Raw genomic sequence first — 25,977 nt, forward strand, 5'->3', positions numbered from 1 at the left:
AAAAATGGGAGAGTATATCCATGGACTTCATAACAGGACTCCCAAAAGTTCAGAATAAAGATTGCATTTTTGTAGTAGTAGACAGATTAACAAAATATGCACATTTTATAGCCATTCCTTCAAGTTTCGGAGCATCACACGTAGCCGACATCTTCTTTAAAGAAATCTTCAAGTTACATGGTTTACCCAAGAATATTGTGAGTGACAGAGATAGACGATTTCTTAGCATATTTTGGCAAGAACTATTCAAACTAGCAGGGACAGAGCTAACACCAAGCACCAGTTATCATCCACAGACCGATGGGCAAACGGAAATCGTAAACAAATGGATAGAAGGTTATCTAAGGAATTATGTTTCAGGTCAGCAGAATGCTTGGGTAAAATGGCTGCATCTTGGAGAGTATTGTTACAACACAACACATCATATGTCAATTCGAATGAGTCCCTTTAAAGCCCTCTACGGGTATGAAGCAACATCCTTTGGGGATCTCATCCATCGGAAAGTCATGTACCAGGTGCAACAGATTTCCTCCGGCAAAACACAGATATCATGAATGCCCTTAAAGATAATCTTCACCAAGCACAAAACCAACAGAAACTTTATGCGGACAAAAAAAGGATTGAAAGATCTTTTGAAGTAGGAGACTTGGTATTTTTGAAACTCCAACCCTATAAGCAGTCATCCATTAAAATCAGTGGAGCTGAAAAATTGAAACCACGATTCTATGGTCCTTATAAAATTTTGAGAAGGATAGGTGAAGTAGCCTATGAATTGGAGCTACCAGATCACAGTAAAATACACAATGTATTTCATGTATCCCGACTAAAAAAGGTTTTGGGTTTACACATTTCCCCTTGTACCGAGCTACCCCCAATTGATAACGAAGGGAAGTTGATTTTGCAGCCTGAGCTCATCCTTGACAAGCGAGAAAGGAAATTAAGGAGGAGAACCATAACGGAGTATTTAGTCCAATGGAAGAACCTTCCCAAGGAAGATGCCACATGGGAGGGAGATGAGACCATTAATCATCTTAATCCCAGATTGCTTGAGGACAAGCAAATTTGAGTGGGGAGGGCTGTCATAACCCCACATTTTTGTAATTATAAAAGATAACATTTTTAATTAATCGGAAATGACTCCTTGTTTTATATTAATGTAATAATCATGTTTAATTATTAATTCTTGATTTAGCTTTACCATAATGTTAATTGAATATATAATTAGTGATGTATACTAAATAGATATAAACTATAATTTAATGCATTATTAATTAAATATATAATTATTATTATTATTATTTATGGATGCATGTAATAAATCAAAAATATAAATATACAATAAAATAAAGGGGACTTAATACATTATAAACATTATTAAGAAAAGAGACTTTATACCCTCACGCTACAATTAAAGGGGACCCTTTATTAATGTATAATAAACAATACACAATGAATAAAGCGCTTAAAACTTAGAGATTTTTCGGGAGTTTTACACCCAGCAAACACATTACGTATGTGTTACGGTGCGTCTAAGCTTGGAGGCGCCGCAAGAGAGTTTCAGGTGGAAACGGTGACTCCAACAGTCACCATGCTTACTCCTCCCTCAGCCGTCGCGACCCTTGACTGGTCTGCCTCAACCCCCCCGCAGGTATTAAAGCGTAAACTCGTGGGCAAGAGAAGGGAAAAAGGGGACGCGGAAGCAGACGCACAGGAGACAGCGAACAGAGAATACAAAGGGTTAGCGCGGGTCAATAGCAAAGGACGAGGTAAGCACTCTTAACCGCTGACATTCATTCTGCAGTAGAATTTAAATAGATTAAAAGGAAACTCAGGCATAAAAAGATAGGAAATTAAATATTAAACAAATGTTTGAATACATATAGACATTAAATTAGGCATTTTGTATATATAGATGTAGTCAGATTACAACCATATATAAATTGAGGATAATACAATGGGAATTACTATGATTACATAATATTAATATTAATATATATATATATATATAAACCATAAGGGTATTCAAGTATATATACAATCAATTAGCAAATAAACCTACAACTCCTATTTAAGGAATAAACAACATTATGCAATTAAGGACTAATAAGTATGATATTAGTTACTACCAAGATTATGAATAAAGCAATTGCATATCCAAACCCAGTGAGGTAGACGAGGAATTAGGCAACAGGGATAGCAGGAACTAGGCCTCTGCCAGGTAGGCCACCCATTGCAGTTGACAAAGGGCTTCTGACAGTAGGGTCAAGGGGGAGTGTACCGCCCTTGGGCCTGATAAGCGCTACGGGCATCCTATGGTAGCTAATCCTCTCAATCTCCTTAGGAATTAAATATGGGAATTGACTTATTGATAATAAGTGACTTTAAACGAATTTGGCTAATTACATTATAAATAAATTATTCATACTCAAAATAAATTGTTGAAATCCACTGTTTATATGTCTCTTTAGATTGCGGAGTTGGGGACATTACACCCGACTACGACTCCGACTCACACTCCGACTTTTGCTATGTTTCTCCAGACTCTTCGAGTCAGCAACCTCCCTTAGCCGCTGTCTCCTTTCGGCCTGTTCTTTTTATGCGGAGAGATCTCCGTACAATTCCCTCGTCTACTCCTTCGGTGGCAGTGGTACGTTTGTCTTTGTTTGGCCGTAGGGGCATCAAGTGCCAGAGGTACGGCGTTGACTAGCCTCCCTCTCCTCTTCCTCCCTACGGCTCCGCTCCTCGTACCTTCAGAGTACTTGTTGTTGACGGAGTTCTCGTGCGGTTTCCTCCCTTCGGTCTTGAAGTGTAATTAGATTTCTGGCGAATAACCTTGGAATACTTCCGAGTAGGTCAAAGACGGGAGTGCTGACGGTGAGTTCACCACGTACCGTGCCTTCCGAGATGACTCTCTCCTGAGTCTCTCTCTGCACGTACTGCGTGACCGACACGTCCCACAACTCTACCAAGTCTGCCGTCAACTGATCCTCTCGTGCCTTTTCCGCGGTACCCTCTTCATGCACGTCGTTGTCCACGACAATTAATTGCTGGTTGAATGGCCGGCCCATTAATTCCTTCCGCCGGCCACCATAGTTATCTCCAGGTTCGTTTAGGCAACGGCACCAAAATGTTTAGTCCTAATGTAAGGCTGGTCAAACTTCACAGATAACATAGGGTTTCCACTCGTACCAACTATTCATGTACCAGTACATTCATATGTCACAGCATAAGTAATAATGATAAACAACTAGACCAAAAGAGTTATACCTTTATTGATTAATCCAGGATATATCCATACATTCCCTCCCCTGCCGAGGTTCCATCCAAACAATATATAGACCCGACGGTTGGCCAAGTTGCCAACCGTCACCAACTCCCAACTACCCGACGGGAACCTCTCGGCGACGCAACATAACTATAACACAACATAAACACAATTATAACTATTATTCTTACTAACATAAGCTATTTATCCCTAACACTTTTATTAGATTCCATGTTATGGTGGAATTTCATTGATATTTATAGATAATTTCTTCTTAGAACTGATTTGCTTTTCACAACGCTTTCACTTGTGTCTGTAAATAAGTGTTTGAATCCTCAAATAAGAGCTTTCTATTAGGAACACCTCCTTTCATCGAGTTAAGTTGGCCAAACATAACAATCATTAAATTTTTAATGATTGTTGCATTGCTGAAAAAATGTGACACCTTGTATAGGTGTGTCTCTGTCATGAGACATGAGCCTTACCATTGGGACAAAATTTTAAAATTTCAAACTAATTTTGTGTGCCTTTATATTGGTGTTCACCATAGTCTAGGTGCACACCTAAACACCATTCAAAATATTTTCAACATTTGTCTTCTAGAGTGCATCCACAGGTGTTTGCATTTGGAAAATTTCATATCTTCCTTGTTGTGTGCGTCTTTACACATGGGCAATTCTTTATTTAAATTTAAAGCATTAGATCAGACATTCTTGAAGAAGCACACATCAGACCCCACATGTGTGCCTTTTGTTTTCCAAATGCGCTTGATATCTCTAGTGCACTTCTACATTACTCCTGCAGACTTTAAATAAAAGGAAGAGATGATCCTTTGTATTGGCACATTCCTCAAGATAGAGTCAATTTTCAACAAAAACTCTTTGCTTGCTGACATGCATGCCCATTTGTTCACACGTGCCTATACACTCATCATGTGCCTTCAAATAAGTAATTTTGGTATTTTGTTGAAATATGCCCTTTTGACCATGCCTACCCTTGATCCTTGTATTAGCATATGTCCATACATTACACTTGATTTTTTTTTAAAAGTCCACCTTCGTCATAGAATCGTGTGATTTCAATCTTAGATGCTCCTGCACTCTAGCTTTTTGTATTGATGCGTATTGGAACATTATCAATGAGGTCTGTGCCTTCTCTTGTGTATGCATTTGAACATTATCATCATATCTAACATTGGTGTGTTGATGTTCTTGGATACACACCTATAATTTGTCTTCATGACATCAAAATTTTGGATTTGTAGGCCTCCTTTTTTCCGTTAAGATTGATGTCCTTGAGAGCCTAATTTTATGATTCTACAAGGGGTTGGAAAGAACAAGAAGATAACAAGTCAATAAAGATTGCTCAAGACTTGATCATGACAAACTTGACACAATATGGAATTTTTGTATGGGTATAATAGTGCACACGTGATTGTGTAAATACTTGGAGGTTGGAGGAATTTACATGTTGGTAGTATGGAGCATAAGTGTGATGGAGTGTATTTCGGGAAGGCAATTACAGGCACAATGGTTGTTGCTCACACGTACACATATGCAGTTGAATGTCCCATTATGGTTAGTGGGAAATTTTGAATAATGCCTTTAATGTAGTCGACAGAGTAGTTAAGTTCAAATGCTAGAGTAGATGACTTTGAATGCGATAGGTGTAGCTTTGGCACCCAAATGATTTTATGTATGGTAGATAAGAGATGTGAATTTCAGTTTTAACAAGTTGAGTGCTGGATCAAGTAGGGATTTTTAGAAGTCATTAGGGTATGAGTTTAGAGTTTTCAAGTGTGAGAGCTGATCAAGGTATCGAGTCTTGTAATTCTATGTATATCATTAGTGAAGACATCCCTTCGTAGATCACCATATTATATAATCTTCCATTTGTGATAATAATAAATTACATTGTTTTCTGCTCATTTTAGTTTTCCTTACTTGTGTGATTTCAATGTATATGTTGGGGACTGCATGATTTAGGCTTGCCTTCATCGGGACGACTTGAATCATGGCTGTTTCATGAACACCTTCCTCACAAAGAGGGAGTATTAACTGGGTGCTGAAAGCAGCTTTAAGTTTTAGTTGTCTATTTTTAGCTTAACAGTAGACTCTTCTAACTTTTCTAGCATTAATGCATATTTAGTGGAATTCTAAATTCATGAAAATAAGTTGTTTTTGTTTCTAGAATAAAGCACTTTGTCTTCTATTTTTTATTTAGCTTTTGTAAAGCCCAGAAGATTATCTTAGTCTATAAAAGAGATCTCGGGCACCTAACTTAGCAATAAGGAAAAATATAGCATATAGAAGAAGAACAACACTTGAATGTCATTCACTTTCAGAATAATAAATGACAGTTTTTAAAAAGTGTTTGTTGTTTTTATTTTCAGTAGTTTGTTTGATTGTTATTATGCTTAGGTCTTAGGATTAGTTTTCTAAGGGTATAATCTGCTTACCATGGTCTGAATTTTAATAAGGCTTGAGCTATAATAAATATCCTCTTTGATTGGTTTGTTGTACGTTGGATAATGTTTAGAAGTCAACAAGAATCCTTGAAATTAGTTATTGACTTAATGTCAATCCATACTGAAAATCTGCTTACCATGTTCTGAATTTTAATAAGGCTCAAGCAATAATAAATATCCTAAATATCCTCTTTGATGGTTTGTTGTATGTTGGATAATGTTTAGAAGTCAACAAGAATCCTTGAAGTTAGTTATTGACTTATTGCCAATCCATCCTGAAAAGATAACAAATATTGTGGGAAATTGTGAAAGATTACAGAGACTATAAGAGATTGCAAAATCTTCATTTACCCATTGTGGCTGGTACTGGTAGATTCATTGCTTGGGAGGTAGTTTTCATGATTGTGATTAATTACACAAATGTTGCCTAGAGATCATATATATATATATATATATTGGAAAGTTATTTTTCTGGACTGTGATGTGATCCATTCTCTACAAATATATCTTTAAAGTTTGGTTTTGTAATTTTTTTTAACTACAACCTATGTTTGTGATTTAGCAATGGTAGACATTTCGAAGTGTTGTTTAGAACACTTTACAGATGAAACCTAAGAGGCTTTCTCATTATGTATTTTATGAGGGATAACTTTAAAAGATGTTAAATTTCCAGTCCATATATTGGGTATTGAATTTTTCTACATTTAGTTAGCCATGGTCTACAATTTACCATTTTACATTCTCTTCTCTTGCTCTCTAAATCCTGATGATGGATCATTTAGTGTGATCCAGAACATTGATTGAAAAAGTATCACACAGTTAAGTCCAGAAACATTTAGTACCCAGGGATAAGTATTACTCTGGAAAGTTCTTTTATTCAGTGTTGATTCTTGACCAGCCTCTGCTGAGGAAAACTCACAATTAGCAATAAAATGTAAATGAGAATCTATGATAATTTGCACAAGTGTTAGTCATATTTTAGTTTTTCATATTTAGGTTAGCTATGGGGTATTGTTCAAGAATTGTCATAGAAATATAGGAAGTTAAGTGCATGGTTGAACCATTTTCTTATATAAAGAGATACTCCTTACTATAGGGAAACATCCCGTTCAGTTTGGTTATTAACTTGGGTATTTTATATAGTTAAATGCCTTAACTTTATACTCAGTGGTTGGGGGCTGATCCTTAGCTTGGCAAACATTTTTCTGTACAGTCTTTTGTTTTATGAATGCTCAATATTGTTAGGGATTTTGTGTCACATTATTCTAGATGGGCATCTTGGAAATTTAATCTTACAGTTTGTTGTTTTTCTTTACCAGTTACTTTTTCCTTATGATCTCTACTGGGTTTTTCTTTTGAAACACAAATTCTTTTTTATTTTTCCCTTTTTCCTTTCTAACATTTAGAATTGATCCCCATGTAATAATAAAGAAGATATTTTAATGGATGCTCTCTTATGATATTCTAGATGGACTTCTTGGGAATAGGATGAAAATATTTGTGGTTTTTCTTTGCTGGTTATTATTTTCTTACAATCTCTGTTTGTGTTTTCTTTTCAAACTTAGACAATTTGTCACTCTTTGATATTTAAACTTAATACCGTTTTTAAAATAAAGCAGTCGATGTAAATCTATTTTGAGACTGAAAAATAAATGAATTTCAAGCATAAGATATTTTTGTATGAATATTTTTACAATGTTATTGCTTTTGATGCACCTAGTGTCTCATAATTGTTTTGATTGTTTTCTAGATCTCTTGTCAAGGTCCAATGTCTTTAAGTAGCTTGCTGGTTGTACTGAAAAATGAAAATAATGCTGTTTTCACTCATTTGCAGATGTGGAATTCAGTGAAAGCTTCCAAACTTCCAGACAGCCCGTATACTTATCATAACAATGAGGCTGTTACTTCAATTAATCACACTGTCACAGAGTAAGCTCCATTTGACTCTTGTGAGTAATTGAATTTTATTATTTTACAGGTTGTGTATACGATGCAGAAATTCGTTTTAGATTACCAAAAGAATTGATATAACTCTTTCTGATTTCCTTTCTGTTTAGATCTGAATATCACTAGTATCACTGGTTATAATTTTCATATATGTGAACTTATAGGAATACACTTTCCTTTAAAAAATCCATATGAGAATCATTCATATGGTTTCTATTATATGCATGGTATTCATCTAAATCAGGGAATTTTAGTCTCTTGGCTTCTTGTATGAAGCCCTTTCTTTTTTGCATCTCAACATAGTTAAAGGAACACCCTTTCCTTTAAAAGATCCATATGAGAATCATTTGTATGGTTTTTATCATATGTGTGATATCTATCAAGTCTGGGAATTTTAGTCACTTCATTTCTTGTACGAAGCCCTTTCTTCTTGCATCTCAGCGTAGTCTTCAGGCAAATGGAAGATGTTTTTTCTGTTTTATATGTAGATTATTTTAAGTATTGCTTCCCACCTTGTCCATGTTATGACACTAGTAAACATGCTTTCTTGGGATAATATCACCAGAATGACACTGAATTGAACACTGTGCTTCATATATTGTTGCAGTACTTGTTATTCACATATTTTTCATTGATCTGAATTATAATATGGAATATCTTCATATGATAGGGGAAGATGATTTGCTGATGCTCAAAAATATTTATTAGAGAAATTTTTATCAACCTTGTTCCTACGAAGTTGTGTTCATACTAGTGTTTTTTCAAGTGTTGGGGATAAGGGGTCATGGTTTTGTGACACAATTTTTTTAAGAACTTTGAAGATTTGGGGCATGGGGGACAGTTGTGTGTGGGGAGGTCCTATTAAAAATCATATGAAAAAATAATTTCAAAACACAATAAAAGAAGTTGCAAACAATATGGATAAGACAAATTGAAATTGTACAAAGTTTGACAATTTGACAATCAATTGATCGAGTGGTCAAGAACAAGCATTTGTGGTTTAATATTTTTTTTATCTATCAAGTTAAAGATATAAAGTGCAAAATATATAGTAACACACTAATTACAATGGCTAATCTAACTAGTTGTTTGATGTGAATGTTTTGATTAAGTAAAAACAGGTTTTTGAAAGGAACCCGAACCTTTTACATATCAGGAAAAAGAGAGAGCATTAGAGCTTAAAAGAACCGTGCCTGATCACTCCATCAACAAAAATTGATCCCACCCGAAGCAAAAAGGGATCTCAAAACACATAACATAAAGATCCGCAATAAGACAACAAAAAGAAAGCAAAAGGACAGCACAAAGACAAAGACAAAGACCGAGACCGAGACAACTGGATATTTTTCATAATGTCTTCAACGTGAACCACCATTTGCTTCATGTTGTTCACAGAGGTCTTCAAATCATCCAGCTCTCGTCCCTTGATGTCACCGTGATTCCTGGTGTTGGCTCTAGTCCTCTTCTCATGACCTTTTTTATCCAATTGGTCCTTGTCGCCCTTTTTATCTTTGATGTTATCAAATCTATTAATCAAAATGTTCATATTGTCCATAGAGGCTTTGAGAATCTGGAAGTTCTGTTCGGCTATCTTCTTCACAGTTAGTTCCATCCTGTCTTCTCTGTTGCCCAGATTATTCATAGCAATTTCCAGCCCATTCGCATCTTTATTTCCTTCCATCTCCTTAACCTTCTTTTCAGTTTCAAGAATTTTACTCACCATGTTTTCAATGGCTTCAACATTGTTGATTGCCACCGCCAATTCTTTAACGTTTTCAGATAGAGGTTTGTCACCTATCGTGGCTTTTTTGATAACATTCATATCATTCTTTAGGCTACCTATGTCTTTCACCATTATGCTGACTATATCACAAAATCCCTTAATACTCTCATTATCCCCAACACAATCACTAGGTTTTCCCCTTTTATCCTCTTGGTCATCTTTCTGCAAACCTTGAGTATTCAAATCCTCGTTACTACCCACAACCGGGATATCATCCCCCTCCTTACCCTGCACATTGTCATTTTTATCCTCCTCTGCTTCCTCATCAGTAGCAATCAAAATTTGATTTATATCTTTGTTACCTCCCTTGCTGATGTTATTCTTCCTCTGAGTTTGTTTTCCGGTCCCTTTACCTTTATTGCTTTTGATGAATTTTCCATCGAAGGACTCATCCTCGGAATCCGAGATATCAAAATCAACCACTATCCTCTTTCTCTTCCTCTTGTTCCTCCCCTTTCTGCTTAACTCCTCCGACTCACCTTCTGTTTTCGAGTCGAAGTTAAAACCACTATCCTCACTCTCCGTTTCCTCATCCCTTGCATTTTTACCTCTAATAGGTTTATCAATGCATTTCCCTTTCAACAATTTATACACAAGAACCATAAGACCCTGATGAAGAGCATGGTCGCTCTTAGGGTCTTTTTGCATTTCTTTAATTGTGTGGTCCATGGAACAAGCAAGATAATAGGGCAAGCTTACCTTTTCACCATTGCGAAAATGGTTGAGCAGCACAAAATGGTGCCCGTAAGCTCTCGTAAATCTCCCATCCAGTGTAATGTAGGTAATTGTAGCAAACAAAACGAACCTCCATGGCCTACAAATGCGTTTTGGGGAGTGATAGGAGTTGTCGACCTTCACCATTTTCTTCTTCTCGCCATCCGTGACAGGAAATTTGTCCGCTGCCTTATCAGAGACACTACAATCTCTATAGAATTTAATGCCCTCTGTCGCCATCCCCGTGGCTTCTGCAATAATCTCTTCATCCATTGTCATCATCTCGGTGCCCACCAAAACTTTGCCACTCTTTCAATTCTTTATAAAGTGCTTAGTGACTGTTGGGTCTTTACCACTAAGCCTCTCCATAAACACACTTAAACCCCCCTCCTGTAGAATCTCCCAAACCTCTCTGTTCTTCTTCCAATCCGGACATGAGGTTGGTTCAAACCTTTTTTTGTTCCCTCCCATTTTCCTTCATAGTCATTGGATTTCCTACTCTCTGCTCTGATTTTTCTTCTCTAGTTTCTATTATTGCCCTAAAAACCAACCCTGAATCCGTGCCCAGTTAATGTGATAAGACACTTAAATTTATGCTCATCACCGCCGCTGTAAGTCTTCATCGAAATAAGTGGAAGAAGCATTGAGGAATTATGATTGATGATGCCACGTTGCCTCATCTGGATACGGTCCAAATCGAACAAGGATTTCGCCGCACACGCAAGTTCGCTCACCATTAATATTATAATGATTTCCTCAGTTCGGCAGGCCAGGTTGGCTGCCCAGTCAGAACACGAGTTAGCTTCCCTGTACACGTGTGTGAAAACACACATATCAAATGTGTCACTTATTTTCTTCGCTGCTTTAATTGCATTGTTTATTGACCAAGAAGGCGGGAACACTTTATTCAAACAGTTTATGATATTCAAAGAGTCTCCTTCACACCAGACTCTGGTGCAATTGGCTTCCTTTGCAAGTACCATCCCATGATAAGCTGCCATAGCCTCAGCAACATGATTAGTTTGATTTCCTATAGTTATGCATTTAATGATCTTGCATTTTCCCCATTCATCCCTTAAGACCACTCCACATCCCGCATTACCAGGGTTACCCTTTGAAGCGCCATCAAAGTTGATTTTCATCCAACCATTGGGAGGACATTCCCATTTCACACTTTCTCTAGGATTAGTCTGAAAGAAGTCTCGTCTCTTTAATCTCCAGTTCTTGAAGATAATTTGATCATCCTTATCTTGGGGATTAGCAATACCACTTATGATATTAATATTTTCCACTATGTTTCGTTTGATTTTCTCAAAAACAATTTGAGCCTTAGACACCCTCTCTCTGAACACTCTTTCATTTCTCTCTTTCCATATTCCCCAGCAGATATGGGGTAAAGCCAATTTCCATAACAAAATTGTAGACTTATTCCTTGAGGGGTGATGCCAAAATTAAAAACCTCTTGAACTAATTGCCGGAAACTCCAACTGATATTGAAGCGATCCAAACATCTTCCCCAGATATCAGTAGAGAAGGGACAATGAAAGAACAAGTGGTTAATGGTCTCCTCATTCTGCATACAAAGAAAACAAACACTAGGCATGCAAATACCTCTTTTTCTAAGGTTATCAATAGTTAGAATTTTATCTTGAAGGGCAGTCCAGAAAAAAATATTAATTTTAGGAATTAGGCCTTTCACCCAAGCCTTAGCCCAGCAAGGACTCTCCACCTTAGAAAATTGCTGGTTATAAAGAGAGGCCACAAAAAATTTACTATTTGCTGTAAGTTTCCTGATTAGTTGATCTTCATCATCCACCACCACCATGGAGTTCATAATTTTGTTCAGATTACCAAGGGAGGGATCAACTTGGGATAATTCCTTCCACTGTCCATCATCTCAGTAGTCACCCACCATAGAGCCTTATTTTTCCTTGCACTGATTTTGAAATTTACCCCAGTCAGGACTTTAACTCAACGGGGAGTCAAGCAACCAGGAATCTTCCCAGAATTTAATGAGGTTTCCTTTCCCCATCTTCCATTTCACACCTTTGGCAATTAGATCTCTTGTTCTTGAAACATTTTTCCAGATATTAGAGCCAATTGGGATATCTTCCGCATTGAGGAAGCTTAGAAGAGTAGGATATTGTCTTTTATACTTGTTGTCCCATATCAGTTTCCATTCTCCTTGGGTGTTATAACCTCTCCAAATCTGCTTAGCCATAAGAAACTCATTCATGTCTCTTATTCTTCTAAGACCAAGACCTCCCTTTCTTATAGGTTTACAAACCTTATCCCACGCAATCAGATTCATTCTCTTCTTCTCCTCGACCCTTGTCCACAGAAAAGTTATTTGAATTTTTTCAGTAGCCTCTGCAAACTTGGCAGAAATTCTGAAAAGGCTGATGGCATAAAGAGGAATACTCTAAAGAGTAGATTTCAAAAGCTGAACCTGACCTGCTTGGTTGAGAAGAGAACCTTTCCAACCCGCTAACTTATGAAATTTATCCACAAGAGCTCCCCAGAAAGTATCAGGAGGATCTTGACATAAAGGGAGCCCCAAATAGGAAGCAGGAAGATTTCCCAATTGACACCCCAAAATGTTGCTTATTTTTATATGTCTTCTTTCCTGAGTATTGATGAAATAAACAAATCTTTTAGACCAATTAATTAGTTGCCCTGTAGCTGTCCCATAACTATCCAATGCTTTCTTTAAACTCCTATAATCTTGCACTGAAACCTTCCCCATAATAGTAGAATCATCCACAAATTGCTGATGGGAGCAGACTTGATCCGCTGAAGATGGTTTCAACCCACAAAATTCTCCCTTCTCAACAAGCTTTCCAATGCATCTCCCTAGACATTCCGCCATGATAATAAAAATAACTGGGGATAGAGGATCCCCCTGTCTGAGACCCCTTGAGGACTTGAAGAAGGGGGAAGGAGACCCATTGATTAAGACAGACAAAGAAGTAGAAGAGACTAATTGCAGAATAAGACTGATACTTCTAGAGCAAAAACCAAAAGCCGAGAGAACATCCATCATAAAATCCCAGTCCACTCTATCATAGGCTTTGGATAAGTCAAGCTTCAAAAGAAAGCCTTCTTTTTTAGCACTGGAAAGAGAGTGAATGTTTTCATGGACCAAAATTACCGAATCCAAGATTTGTCTCCTAGGGGCAAAGCCACTTTGTTGGGGAGAAATGATAGAGGGAAGCAGCTTCAAGATTCTAGAAGTCAGAACTTTAGAGATGATCTTGTACAAAGAGTTGCAAAGGCTTATAGGTCTGAATAGATCCATGGAATCGACTCCCATCTTTTTGGGAATAAGGGCAATAAAAGTGCCATTTAATTCTTTCAAAATTCTTCTAGCACCAAAAAACTCTTTCACAGCTCTGGAAACATCATCTCCAACAATATGCCAGTACATTTGAAAAAAGAACATGGGAAAACCATTCGGGCCCGGGGCCTTGTTACCTTCAAAGGAGTTGACAGCTTTCAGAATCTCATCATTGGATGGGATAGCAGTTAGATATTAGTTCTGATCCGCATCCAAGATAGAGGGGACACAATCCATTAGGTCCTTTTGAGCTTGCAGATCCAAATTCTGATCCTTAGAAAGGAGGTTGGAGAAAAACTCCATGGCAGCCTTCCTCATAGATTCTTCATCTTCAACAATTGTACCATTAATTTTAATCTGTGATATCCTATTGATGGCCTTGTGTTTTAAAGTAGACATATGAAAGTATTTAGTATTTCTGTCCCCTTCCTTCAACTAAACATTTCTTGACCTTTGTTTCCAAAAAGTTTCTTCTTTTGCTGTTATGTCATGATATTTCATAAGAATCTCATCTTCAACATCTCTCGATAGCTTAGTATAGCCATTATTCTGAATCTCATCCTGTATATCTTTCAGATCTAAGAGAATGGTGGCTTTAGAAACAAAGATGTTCCCAAAGGATTCCTTATTCCACCTTTTAACTTAATCTTCACAAACTTCAACTTTTTGACCACCTTATTCATAGCATTACCTTCAATTCTAACCTGCCACCATTCCTTGATTTTGCTTTCCATATCCGGGTGTTTAGTCCACATTCTCTCAAATCTATAAGGGAAGTGTCTTCTTCCCTTTTTGGCATCAGTCGTGAAGGATATAGGATAGTGATCCGACCCTGCCCTTATGTGAACTGATAAAGAACAAAAGTAAACATTAAACCTATCCAGAGAAATAAGAGCTCTATCAAGCCTGACTTGAATTAAGTCCTCACCGCTCCTTCTATTAGTCCAGGTGTATTTAACTCCTTGCAAATCCAGGTCATGGAGAGCATTATTATTGATGAAGTCCATTAAATCAAATCTACTGTCCAGATTGGTTTGGCTCCCTCCCTTTTTCTCATTTTCCTCAAAGGGGTATTGAAGTCCTGCATAATCATCCACCCATCTTCAGCAAACCTACTTCTAAACAAGGACAACTTTTTCCAAAAATCACTTCTGCCAGTCTTAGTGTTAGGGGCATACACATTAGTTAAGACCCATGAAGCACCCTCTTTCAAATGCTTAAATCTAATACAAGCCAGATTGTTGTTCTAAATCAGCATTTCTCCCTCTACATTATTTTTATTCCAGAAAGTAACAATACCTCCCGAAGTTCCTTCTGAACTACCACCACTAACTCCTCCATTACTAAACATTTTCAAGCCTTCAACCTTATCCTTAGACATTTTAGTTTCTTGAATCAAAAAAATATCCGGGTTTTTGTCTCTAATCATACTTTTAATTAAATCATGTTTGTGAGGATTATTCAATCCTCGAATATTCCAGGAGATTCTCTTCATGGTTTTTTAGAAATACCCGCCTCAACGATGGTTCTGTGAGTCCCGTCTGCTATATTCTTTCTTGTTTCCATGGTCCTCTTCTTTGTGTTTGAGTATCTTCCTAGAGAAGTATGCTGAGCTCCCACATCCCCTAGTCTACTTCTGGTATTTCTGGTGGATGTATTATTGTTGTTGCCGTTATTATTCTTTTTTTTGTTCCTGTTCTTTCTTTTATCCTCCATTACTTCTTCTTCTTCCTGCTTTGACTCACTCTTTCCCAATGCCTTTTTGATGTCTTCCTCATCTCCCCATCTTGGTTCATTTTCCTCCAGAAAAGTCAACTTTACCTAAGCTGGAGAGGCTAATGAAATCTCCGATAGCCCTTGTTCAAAGATATTATCAGGTTGTGCATCTTGGATCCAACCTGCTCCATTTTCTGACTCAGATGATTTTGATACTGAGTTAAAATTGTCTCCCTCCTCTTTGTTATCTTTGGATTGACTAACTCCCTTATCCATCTGACCGTTATTCCTTTTCTCATTCTGATCTAAATTTTGTTCTGTCTTATCCTTTTCCTTATTTTGACTGCTGACTTGTGACTCTCTTTGTCCATCATTTGAATCCTTTCCACTATTCTCGTGCTCCTTTTCCTGATGGGAGATCTTATCATTATCTCCTTTATTCGTTTCATTTCCCAACTCTCTGACTAACACCTCCTCTGTCCTTCCTACCTGGGATTGTTTCTCTTGATCCAGTCCATCAGAAGGCGATGCTTTCAAAGAGCTATCCACTTTTTTCCACACTTTAGTTTGGGATTGAGATTTGACCACATTACTTGGGCATTTTTTAGCCCAGTGCCCAACTTTCTTACAGTGAAAGCATGCAAAAGGGATTGATTCATAAACAATATTCTGCATCCATTTGCCTAGTTTTGATTCTATCTCTATTTCCTTTGGCATATCCGTTTCGGGCCCAACTCCTACACAGATTCTAGCATAAATAAGTCTTCTTCTGGATGCTGTAACTGGATCAATGGCGATAAGCTCCCCGAAAGCATTGGCTATTCCAACAAACACATCTTCCTCCCAATATTCCATAGGGAGCCCAGGTAACTTTATCCAAACTGGAACTTGGACCACAAACTTATCCTCTCTTCCCACATTAGGGTACCATTTCTGGATATACATTAAATATTTGCCTATCGCCCAAGTACCGTTGCAGAGGATATTTCTGCGATCCTCCTCACAAGAGAAAGAAAATTAAAGGCATCCTTTGTTCATAGCGACCTCATCAACCTGACCTTTCAAATTCCATTTCCTCTTAACAAATTCACGTACAACCTCAATGTTCGGTCTCGTCCCAAAGAATTTGCCAATCAGAGTATTTTCCATTTGAGCAATGTTGTGATCTATAATTTGGTCTGGAATGGAGATGGCAAACTTTCCCTAAGAAACATTCAAAGTATTTTTAACTAGGGGCAAAGACGACTTACCTTTGGGTTTGACCCCAAATAGAGAGGACCATTTACCAATGTGTCCAATCGATCTGGGTCCCCCCTCTAGATCCCCTGAATTCGAAGGGGTCTCGAGATCCTTCCCATTAGATTATTTTCCCTTCACTGGATCCTCTGAATTGCTTGCCGCTTGCTGTCCTAGAACTGCTTCAGGTTTGCCGCCTCCCAAATTTAAATTTTGAACCTGACCGTTCACCTTGTCTGCTACTATCTACTCCTGTCATGATCTGGGACCCCCTCCTGGGTCCCCCGAATCCAAATGAGCATCGGATTCCTTACCATCTGAACTCTCCCCTTCCAAAGTGCTCCCTGAATCTCCTGCTGCATACTGTCTTGCTGCTGAACCAGTTCTCTCGCCCAAAAAAATTGAATTTTGGGCCTGATCACTCCCCTTCTCCTCCCCGCTCCGCTCCATTCTATGGATTTTGTTTGTTTCCTTTAAACCTGTGAATGTTGTGGCATGCTCCTCATCCTTGAAAATACTTAGACTCGTGTAGCTCTTGCTGTTAGATTCTTAACAACCATCTATGCACAATATAATCCTCATGAATTTGTGTTGGCTCCTCCAACTTTATATCGCAATGTGTTGCTGGATTTTGATACGTCTTGTGATCAATGTGATGCAAGGCATTGTTTATGGCTGCAAGCTATTTAGCTCTAGTATAGGTAAGCTTGCTCTTCTTGATAGATTGAATAAAGTTGTACATAGATCAGTTCTTATTAGCAGCGAAGGAACTACAAACCTATGATAAGAGTGTGTAGCAATGACAAAGGCTCATACAACCACCAACTCATTTAGTTCTCTCGTGTTCACTCATGTCAAATGGATGCAGTTTCCTCCATGTTGTACATCTTAATGGCCTTAATGCAGCCTCTCTCAACCTCCTTGTTATCTATGGGGTGAAGTTGATGGAGCCTTTGCACATACCACTCCAGGTTTAGTGCATAGGCCACCACATGCAAAGGGGTTTTTAACTTTTCCCACTTTTATTGAATGATAAGCTCAATGTGGTCATCATAGAACTACAAGGTGGAGTGTCTCTGTTGAACTCCATCTTAATTTGACTGAACATGCTATTGGTGCATTCAATATCTCCTCAAGGATGGCACTATCAAAGTCCTCATATTTGATCTTTGTAAAAAGATGGGCTATGATGAAGGTTATGAATTTGTTATATATAAGAAAATTGTTGCTCTTCACCACTTTTTGATATTCAACTCTTTATTTGACTTTCGACTTTGTTTATTGATTCCGCCCTTGTGTCTTTATCGTTAGTTGCAAGATCTCTTGCAACTCAATCATTATCTCCAATAGAGTGATATAGGATGCATGTATAGTTCTGATGGGTTTGATGAATTCAGTCTTGCAGAATGATCAAAATAATGGTGTTAGTATTTTAATTTTTTGTCTTAAAACCATGGGGTCTACAATATTGTGTACTAGAACATTAATCTTCCACTATCACTTCATTATTGACCCTCTTTTTTAGGACAATGCAAAATGAAACGACATATATGGGTAAACCTTTCTTCAAACTAGAAGGGGAAGTTTCCTTATAAATAAAAATTAAAGCCGTTGGTTAACAAATTTTGTTCCCCTTAAAATATAACAATATGACTCCTAGCCCCGAACTAAGGAACAAACCATCAATCAACAGTTGGAGAAGTTGCTTGTTTTCCTGCAACTTTCCTTTGAATTTTAGAGGTACATCTCCCTCTTATGATATAAATTTGGGGTTTTTCGGGGTGTGCTTTTAACCTGAAAGCAGGAAAGGCAAGCATTACAAAATAAAAGAAAGACTGGATAAAATCAACTACTCATGATCTCCACAACAAAGTATACATATCAATCATTACAACTTCAAATTCGAATCATCCACCAGCATTGATACACAAATTTCTACTAATGAATGATTTCCATACAAAGGAAATGGTAACAACAACATGCAATATATCCGATGCAAATTCACATTCAGAAAACAATCCTTACACACAACACAAAGTCTGGATCAAGAACTGATTTAACAACATCCAATGAAACATTCACATATAATCATTGATCATAGCATCAAACATAGATTGGAATCCTAACTGAAATAGCACAAAGTTTCTTCCAAATAGAATTCCATTCAGTTTTTCATAAAATCTGCAAAATTACTATCTACTGTAAGTTATGCCTTTAGTATCCAAAATCAGAACCCCTAACTATGGTTCCATCCATCATTAAATAGTTTAGTTTAAACTAACCAAACATAATGACTTCTTGGAGACATCCGTTTCAAGAAAGTCTTAAACATAACCATTAAATAAACAGTCCACCAGGACTAATAGTTTATGACCCAAGATTGGAAACAAAACAACTATCTAAAGCTAAGAATTAAATTGCCACGCCCCCATCTATTTCTTCGTCTTTCAACTCCACGTCATCTTCTGTTATTTCTTGACCTGCCACTATTGTACTTGTTACATTGCCCTGTTGTTGTTGTCGTGCCATCTGTGGATTCAATCTTTTTTTGTATGCCTTGAAGTTGGAAAGAATTGGCGATATCTTTTTTGTTGCAGGTTCAATTGTGGCTTCGACCCTGATTCTCCACTTAGCAATTTTCTGGCTCGCCTCAGTCATTTTGCCAGGAAAATCCTAAATTTCGGGATTTGGAACTACCATCGCATCCTTCAAATGCTTAAGGGATTTGGATCCAACGTTAGCTGTGGAAAGACTATCTTCCACCTTCTAGCGAAATGCTCTCCTTACTATTTCTCTTGCTAGCAATTCCTTCCCGTCATCACTAAGTATATTAACACCAATTGTATCAAAGGCGCTTTTTAGGTCTCGCCGAAGGTTTGTGTTCTGGACTAAAGAAGCAGTGAGATGCGATTGGAATTCATTTGTAACATATTGTTTCCATTCTAGCATTTCTGTCCAAATGGTGGCATTATCTACATCAAAATTATCAATAATATGTTATGAAACAAAAATATTTTGCGGCAATTTGGTAACTTCTCGCATTTCCAGGAGGGCAGCAGTTAATCTACCAGTTTCCTTCCTTGTCCTTTGTAACTCGACTTGATGTACACTGATCATTTGATCCAGTGTCATAGTTCCTTAGACCATGCTCGATGAATGACAACCCTTTTAAAATTACCTGGCTGGCCCAACCTTCAACTGCTTTTGTTATGGCCTGTGTTCGCTTGATAGTCTCCAACTTATCAGAATCGATAAGTTCAGTGATGGATACCCCAAAAGATGAGCTGGTGGCGAGGTTCTCAGTTGACCAAGCAGATCGGATGAAGTAAGAGCATCTACATATTGAGCGAGCTCTTGGTTCTTCCTTTCTGCAACTTTAGTTCTCCTAGACAAAATAGTGATTGAATGCTTGGCATGATAAATATCTCCTTCTGTTATCGCAGGCCCCATGTTAATTTTGCTTATATTAAACATCTCTTCAGTGATTTCCTGCTCAGTTTTATCCACATTAGGATTAGCAATTTCTAAGACATGGTGCTTTGTCTATGGATCCACAATCATTCCGGCCATTCGCCTTGCCTTTTTCGGTTTTGGTGTTTCTCGTAGCAGGCGTGTTACTGTGTCAATCTTGATTTCAGTGGCTGGCGAATATTGTTTCTTTTGTTTCTCAATTGCCTTTTTCAGCCATGGGGTGGATGAAGGGTTTGCTGGACTTTTGACAGACAAAGTATTGATGGTGGTAGCAAGAGTCAACAAGGAAACATCAGAAGGAGGAGTTTGAGGATCTACATCATCGACCAAAGAAACAAATGGGTTTTGCTCTCCCAATTGGTGAAGAAATTGAGTGTCTTCCTCGCTAGAACTGATTTGTAAAGATGTCCTGTTCTTCTTAGGTGGTGTTACAGAACCTGTTTCACAAACAGATTTCAATTTCTTGTTCTTCTCAGGCGGGTCATCATCTCCACCAGGCTGCGAGTTTGCTCGAGACGTACTGATCTTTGATGTTGGCTTCCCTACCACTCTCTGGGAAGCTTGAGCAATTGTACTGGTCTCCTTGGGCGTTCCCTTTTGTGATGAGTAACTAGAATGACTTTTAATTGCACGCTCCAACCATGCTTGTGACCTGTCTAGGACTTGTGAAGTCTTGCCTTTGATATCCATTTCTTCTTCATTTTCTGGCCATTGAAAAAGGGGTAAGCTGGCATTTTGGTATGAACTGTTGACGAGGTTTGAATCATCAATAACATTTTCTGGAATAGAGGAAATAACATTGAAATTAAGCATCTGGCTAAGGGTTAGCCACATAAAGCCTCTCCTGAAAACTTCATTCTCATCGATGCAATCTTTCCAAAAATCCTCTAACTTGGGCACATGAACATAGCGAGTTGCTTTGTAGAATTTTTTTTCTAACATAACCTTTACTGTCAAAATGGGTTCTCATTGGCAGAGAAGGGAGACCTAACTCAGCTAGGAGCTTGTTTGAGAACTTTGCAGATTCATTATTTTTACAAGAAAAATGGGACAGGCTCAAAGGAAAAGATTACCCCTTCTTTCTCATCTGAACATATTTGATATTCACAAAAGCCATCTAGCGGCACAATTCTAAGAACACAAGATAATCAGAGGCATACCTAGGTAGTTTCAGTGGGGCTTTTTTATAACCTCTGACCCTCAGATAAGAGAAACTCGTAAATTGAACATAGAAACTGCCATAAGTTTGAATTAGGGCTATGGCTTTCTCTGATATTCTTCTCTCAAGATTCCCTTCGATATCCTTAATGACTGCCATGAGAAAAGTGTCATGGATGTGAGAGAAATACCTCATACCCTCTCTTTTTTGCAACTGGGGAAAACAATTGTAAATAGGGGCAGCATCATAAAGGTTCCCAACTTGTCTCACACCTGGCCAAGAAATCCTCCCAGCAACTATCACATAGAAGAGCATAGAGCACAAGTGAAATTGCTTCCTGTCATTAATTTTAATGAGTTGTTCATGTAAGAAGTCACATATCAATTTTGCCCAGCCAATCTAATTTTTATCATCATAGATGGTGAGAACAAACCAACACATCCATTCCTCAAAGAATTTCGTGCTCGGCCTACCGACCACACGACATAGCAGCACAATAATATCAGCAATATCATCCCTGGAGAGCTCTTTTAATTCGGGAAGGCAACCTAGATTTACCAGGTCGAGGAGCTTTCAACCAGCCTTAAGCAATTGTGTCTAGGCACTAATCTGTTTGGTTGTGGAAGTATTTCCACCCTAACTGAAAAGATAAATCTATCTCCCCTTCTTTCTTGGGAAGGTGTAGTGCAAGAGATATGTTGTTTGCATCTATTTTGGCTATCAAGTTTTGGTTTGCACCCCGAATTTCTTGAGAGTCAGGGTGGTAATGTTGCACACAGGAGGGGACTATTTCTGGGCATGCAACAACAGAAGGGTAGCTTCTGGCTTGGGATAAAGCAGATTCAATGACCTTCCGCGAAATGGGAGACTTTTCTGAACTACACAACCTCTTCTGAATATCATGTATTGTAAATGGGCCAACTTTTGTATCTTTAATGTATTCCAATTTATTCTCTATGGGTTGAGAGGGTTTGGGTGCCATTGAAACTGAATGCAAAATTGCTAGGGTTTCCAATAAAGGATGGAAGCTCAAGTTGGGATAAAACAAGATGGAGTAGTGAAGAAAGTAGGAGTTCATGAATGCTAAATTAAGAAGCTTCTACTTTTTATCAACAAGAAAATTGCAAATTTGAACAATTTAAACGAAGAGAGCTTCTACTTTCGAACCTGGTTTTATGCTTCCACTCGAGTGCCTCTTCCAACTTCCCATAAGTCTCGAACACAAATGGCATGAGCAAGGTTGACAGATACATGAAAACCTGGAGCAATTAATTCTTGAGTTTCGGCGGCTATTGTATTGCTCTAGGATTTGAAACAAAGCCTTTATTAATTGCCTTATTTATTTCTCATTACGGAAAGGCACTTCGTTGACGTCACAATGCAAGTGACCGGCTTTGGGATCGCTACCATTGAAGTATTGGATAGTCGCGTCCTTTGAGAACTGCTGAACAAAGAAAGTGTGTGCAGAAAAACCCCTAAAGTGCGATCAGCCAATATATGATTTGTGAGAGACCCACTAACACAAGACTATCAGAGATTGGGATATCGAGTGGGACAAGACTTACCGACACCAAAGCTTATGGGTTTACTTAAGTTACATAACGATATCCCTATAATGTGGGGTGGGGCCCCTTTTTGGACATACACAAGACTTGATACCTAAAGGTTTATCGACTGATCAGGGTTTTCAAGAACTACAACAGATAAAGGACTCCCGGGATGATGTGAAATTTTCGACATAACAGGCCAACTAGGGATTAAATGTGTAGGGTGGGCAACAAAAGCAAATCCTAGAACTTAAGGAAATCATCTCTAGCTTTGAACAATATCTACAAGTCAAATCTTTGGGTTTTAAGCACACATTGCAAGCAAACTGAAGAATTTGTCCCTCGGGTGGGGGGTATGGTTCCTCGGGTTTGATGTTGCGGAATTCAGACTTGGAGCATGGTTGGGGGACCGCAAGTAGTGGCTGCCACATTAGCAGCAATTGCAAGCATGGTATGAAGGGCTTTCATTTGAGCAACATGCCTGCCATTCAATTGTGATCGTAAACTCTTGCATGAACACCACAAAGATTGATCAAAAGGTTGCTGGCTGGTATTGTGGAAAGCATAGAAGGGAATGGAGTCTTGATTGCATCGTTGCATTAGGAGCAGCTGATGCATGCACGTCACGGTAAACTGGGACAATGTGGCTATGAACTCTTGCATGTGCATAAGAAAGTGAAGTTTGTTTACCCTCTGGGTGAACAGTTTAGAACATACAGATAGAACACTCAATGCAGAATAATAATGCCATAGATATCGAATAAAACATAAGAAATGCTATTCCATTCATAATCATGTGTGTTCATACAAGCTACCTTCCAAGGTAAGGTATATAAAGGTACCGAGGGGATGCGAGGGCCAACCATCGCACCCGTAACTACCATCCCTCGGTTACCGAACTAACAAAGACAAATACAATTTAATTAACTAGTTTTATTCTCATACAATATTGCCGCCAACATCATCCCCCCCAAAAAAGAAAGGTCGTCTCCAGACGACTTACAACAAAATGGAGAATACATTGCTACTACAGAACCCAAAATCAAAAACTAAGGGGGTGCAAAGGGCGTCCCTGATGAAGAAGGCGCTGATGGTGTAGTGGTGGAAGCCAAGAGCCCACATAGCTCGTACACCTGCTCAGTCCTCCTCTTCAGATCCCGTTCTGCCACCATCTGCCTCTCCATTGCAGTCATAGGCTGCCTCCAACACCTCCTTATCCTTCTTGTCCACGCTCTCCAGTGCACTAACCAATCGAGTCTCTAACCGAGCTCTGGATGCCCTTTCCTCTTCCAGCTGCATAACCAAAGGCAGACTTATCTGCTACCAGAATGTCCATTGTTGTCCGAGTCTGTGCCATGGTAGCCTCAACCTCCTGAAACCTGGCAGTCAGCTCCTCTCGAGCTGTCACTGCTACTACGCGCAAGGCCTCAGCTGTGGATGCCATGTGTTGTGCCCTCCGGAGCTCAAGATAGCCTTCGCGGAAGGCTTGCTCCACCTCTCTCAACAAGGACTACATCCGGGTCTCGCCAACCCCCTCAGTGAGGCACCAAGCCTCCAGCATCCCCAGGTTCTCCGTTTGAGGCCACCCGATAGACTCAAAACACCGCCCAAACTCTTCTCTGCATCTTGTGCGGGCAAAAGTCAACAAATTCTCCATCTGCTCGACCATGGCAGCATCCTCCTGGAGTCTCGCAAATGTCACAAGCTGCTGTGCTCCTAGAGTCATCTCGGCAATGAACTGCTCAAACTCTCCCGCACCCTGCTGCACTCCCACAGGCACCCCCTCCTCTCTGTAAGGACTGGTTACTACCTCCGCCGAGGGTGAAGCAGCCTTTTGAAGCGCCCTACTACTGGGAGAACTCCCTTCCTCGAGATCAATGATATCCAGGGAATGCATCTCCCTGCATGGAGATAGAGTGGCCTCCCCTACAGGTGCCACGGTTGTGAGCTGGTAACGACTCAACCAGGCATTGAGGTCATCCTGGAGAGCGCTTGCTTCCATCATTACCTCCTGCATATAACCTGGCACACCCGACACATCCTGCTCCATGGAAGCTCCCGCACTCACCAAGATACCCGGCCCATCCTGGTGAATTGAGGCCACCCTAGAGTCGATCCCTATTGTGGTCTCGACTCTCGGTGGTGTCAAAGCGATCGTCACCTGAGGCTGCCCAAAGCTAGGTACTGGCACCGTGGTGACTACGCTGACTGTCCCAAATGACCGTGGCACCGCCAACTGACAAGTCTTTGGTAAGTGTGTTGGTGTAAACTGGACCCGAGCCTGGTGTGATGCTAGAACAGTACTGGCTGGTGCGGACCCTTCCGTGCCTACCGATCCCATTACCTCCTCTTCAGCAATTGGTCACCCCCTCTACCTGCCAACCGAAAACTCCCTCCGCTCACCTGGGAGGTGTCGGCGGATTCCTCCCTGCCACTATTAGCATCCTCCTCCTCTGCGTCAGACTCTTCTGTGTCGGACTCCGTTTCTGACATGGTGGGCTTCTTCCTTTTAGTGCCCAGATGTGCCTCCGCACCATGTGCCAAGACATCCAAATGTGACTAGTAGAATATAGGCGGCTGGTCCGGTGCAACACGACCTTGTGGCTCCAATGGCTGTGAGCCTGGGGTGATTTGTGTGCGGATTGCATCGAGGAATAACCCAATGGCGTGATGTGGCATGTAAAATATCTTGTACCGGAGGGTCATGAATTCGTCCATCCTATCCGCCAGCAGTGATGCCCAATCATACACCACTCCATTGTGTTGCCCATTCATCAACACAATTTGTGCGATCGCTATATCAGATGCGCGGCTAGCGCCTGTAAGGCGACTCTTTACTACAGACAACAAGCATCGCCATACTCCCTTCGCCAAAAATGTTTTCTTGACCCCCCTACTCTTACCGACACTTTTGAGGCTATCTTTTTCTGCCTGTGGGAGGTTTTCCTGGAACATCAACTGTAGCAAGGTGGCATGGTTTTCAGTAGTGATTTTCTGCGAAGTATCAATTTTTTTTTCCTTTCAACCCAGGTATGCCAAACACCTTGCTGAACTCGCTTGCCGTGAAAGAAATAGTTATCCGCTGGTGCTGATAGTCAAATACAGACTGGTGGCGGTGTCTATCATAGGTGCCAATCATGGCATGCAAAACTACCTCAAAATCTTTTATGCAAAAAACTGGCATTTGGACAACCCAATGTACCTGTGCCTGGCAAAGATTTTTCTTTATTGGGTTGTCGTGAGGTGTCTTCGCCCACCAATTCCTGCAGTCTATTCCATTAAGACCCTTAAACACAATATTGTCCGCTGTTACCTCTTCCTTGTCCTTTGTCGAC

At 39.4% G+C, this 25,977-nt stretch overlaps 1 protein-coding gene across 3 annotated transcripts in view; it reads left to right on the forward strand.

Annotated features, from left to right (window-relative positions):
- The window catches only part of LOC131041269 (uncharacterized), a 144,257-nt gene that overhangs the window by 47,562 nt on the left and 70,718 nt on the right, over positions 1-25,977 (forward strand). For all 3 annotated transcript variants that reach the window (XM_057974294.2, XM_057974296.2, XM_057974295.2), the window contains exon 2: positions 7,567-7,661. In XM_057974294.2, the coding sequence (XP_057830277.1) occupies positions 7,567-7,661 (95 nt within the window). The remainder of the gene's footprint in view (positions 1-7,566; positions 7,662-25,977) is intronic.

This window comes from Cryptomeria japonica, chromosome 6 (genome assembly GCF_030272615.1).
Source record: "Cryptomeria japonica chromosome 6, Sugi_1.0, whole genome shotgun sequence".
NCBI classification, from domain to species: Eukaryota; Viridiplantae; Streptophyta; class Pinopsida; order Cupressales; family Cupressaceae; genus Cryptomeria; species Cryptomeria japonica.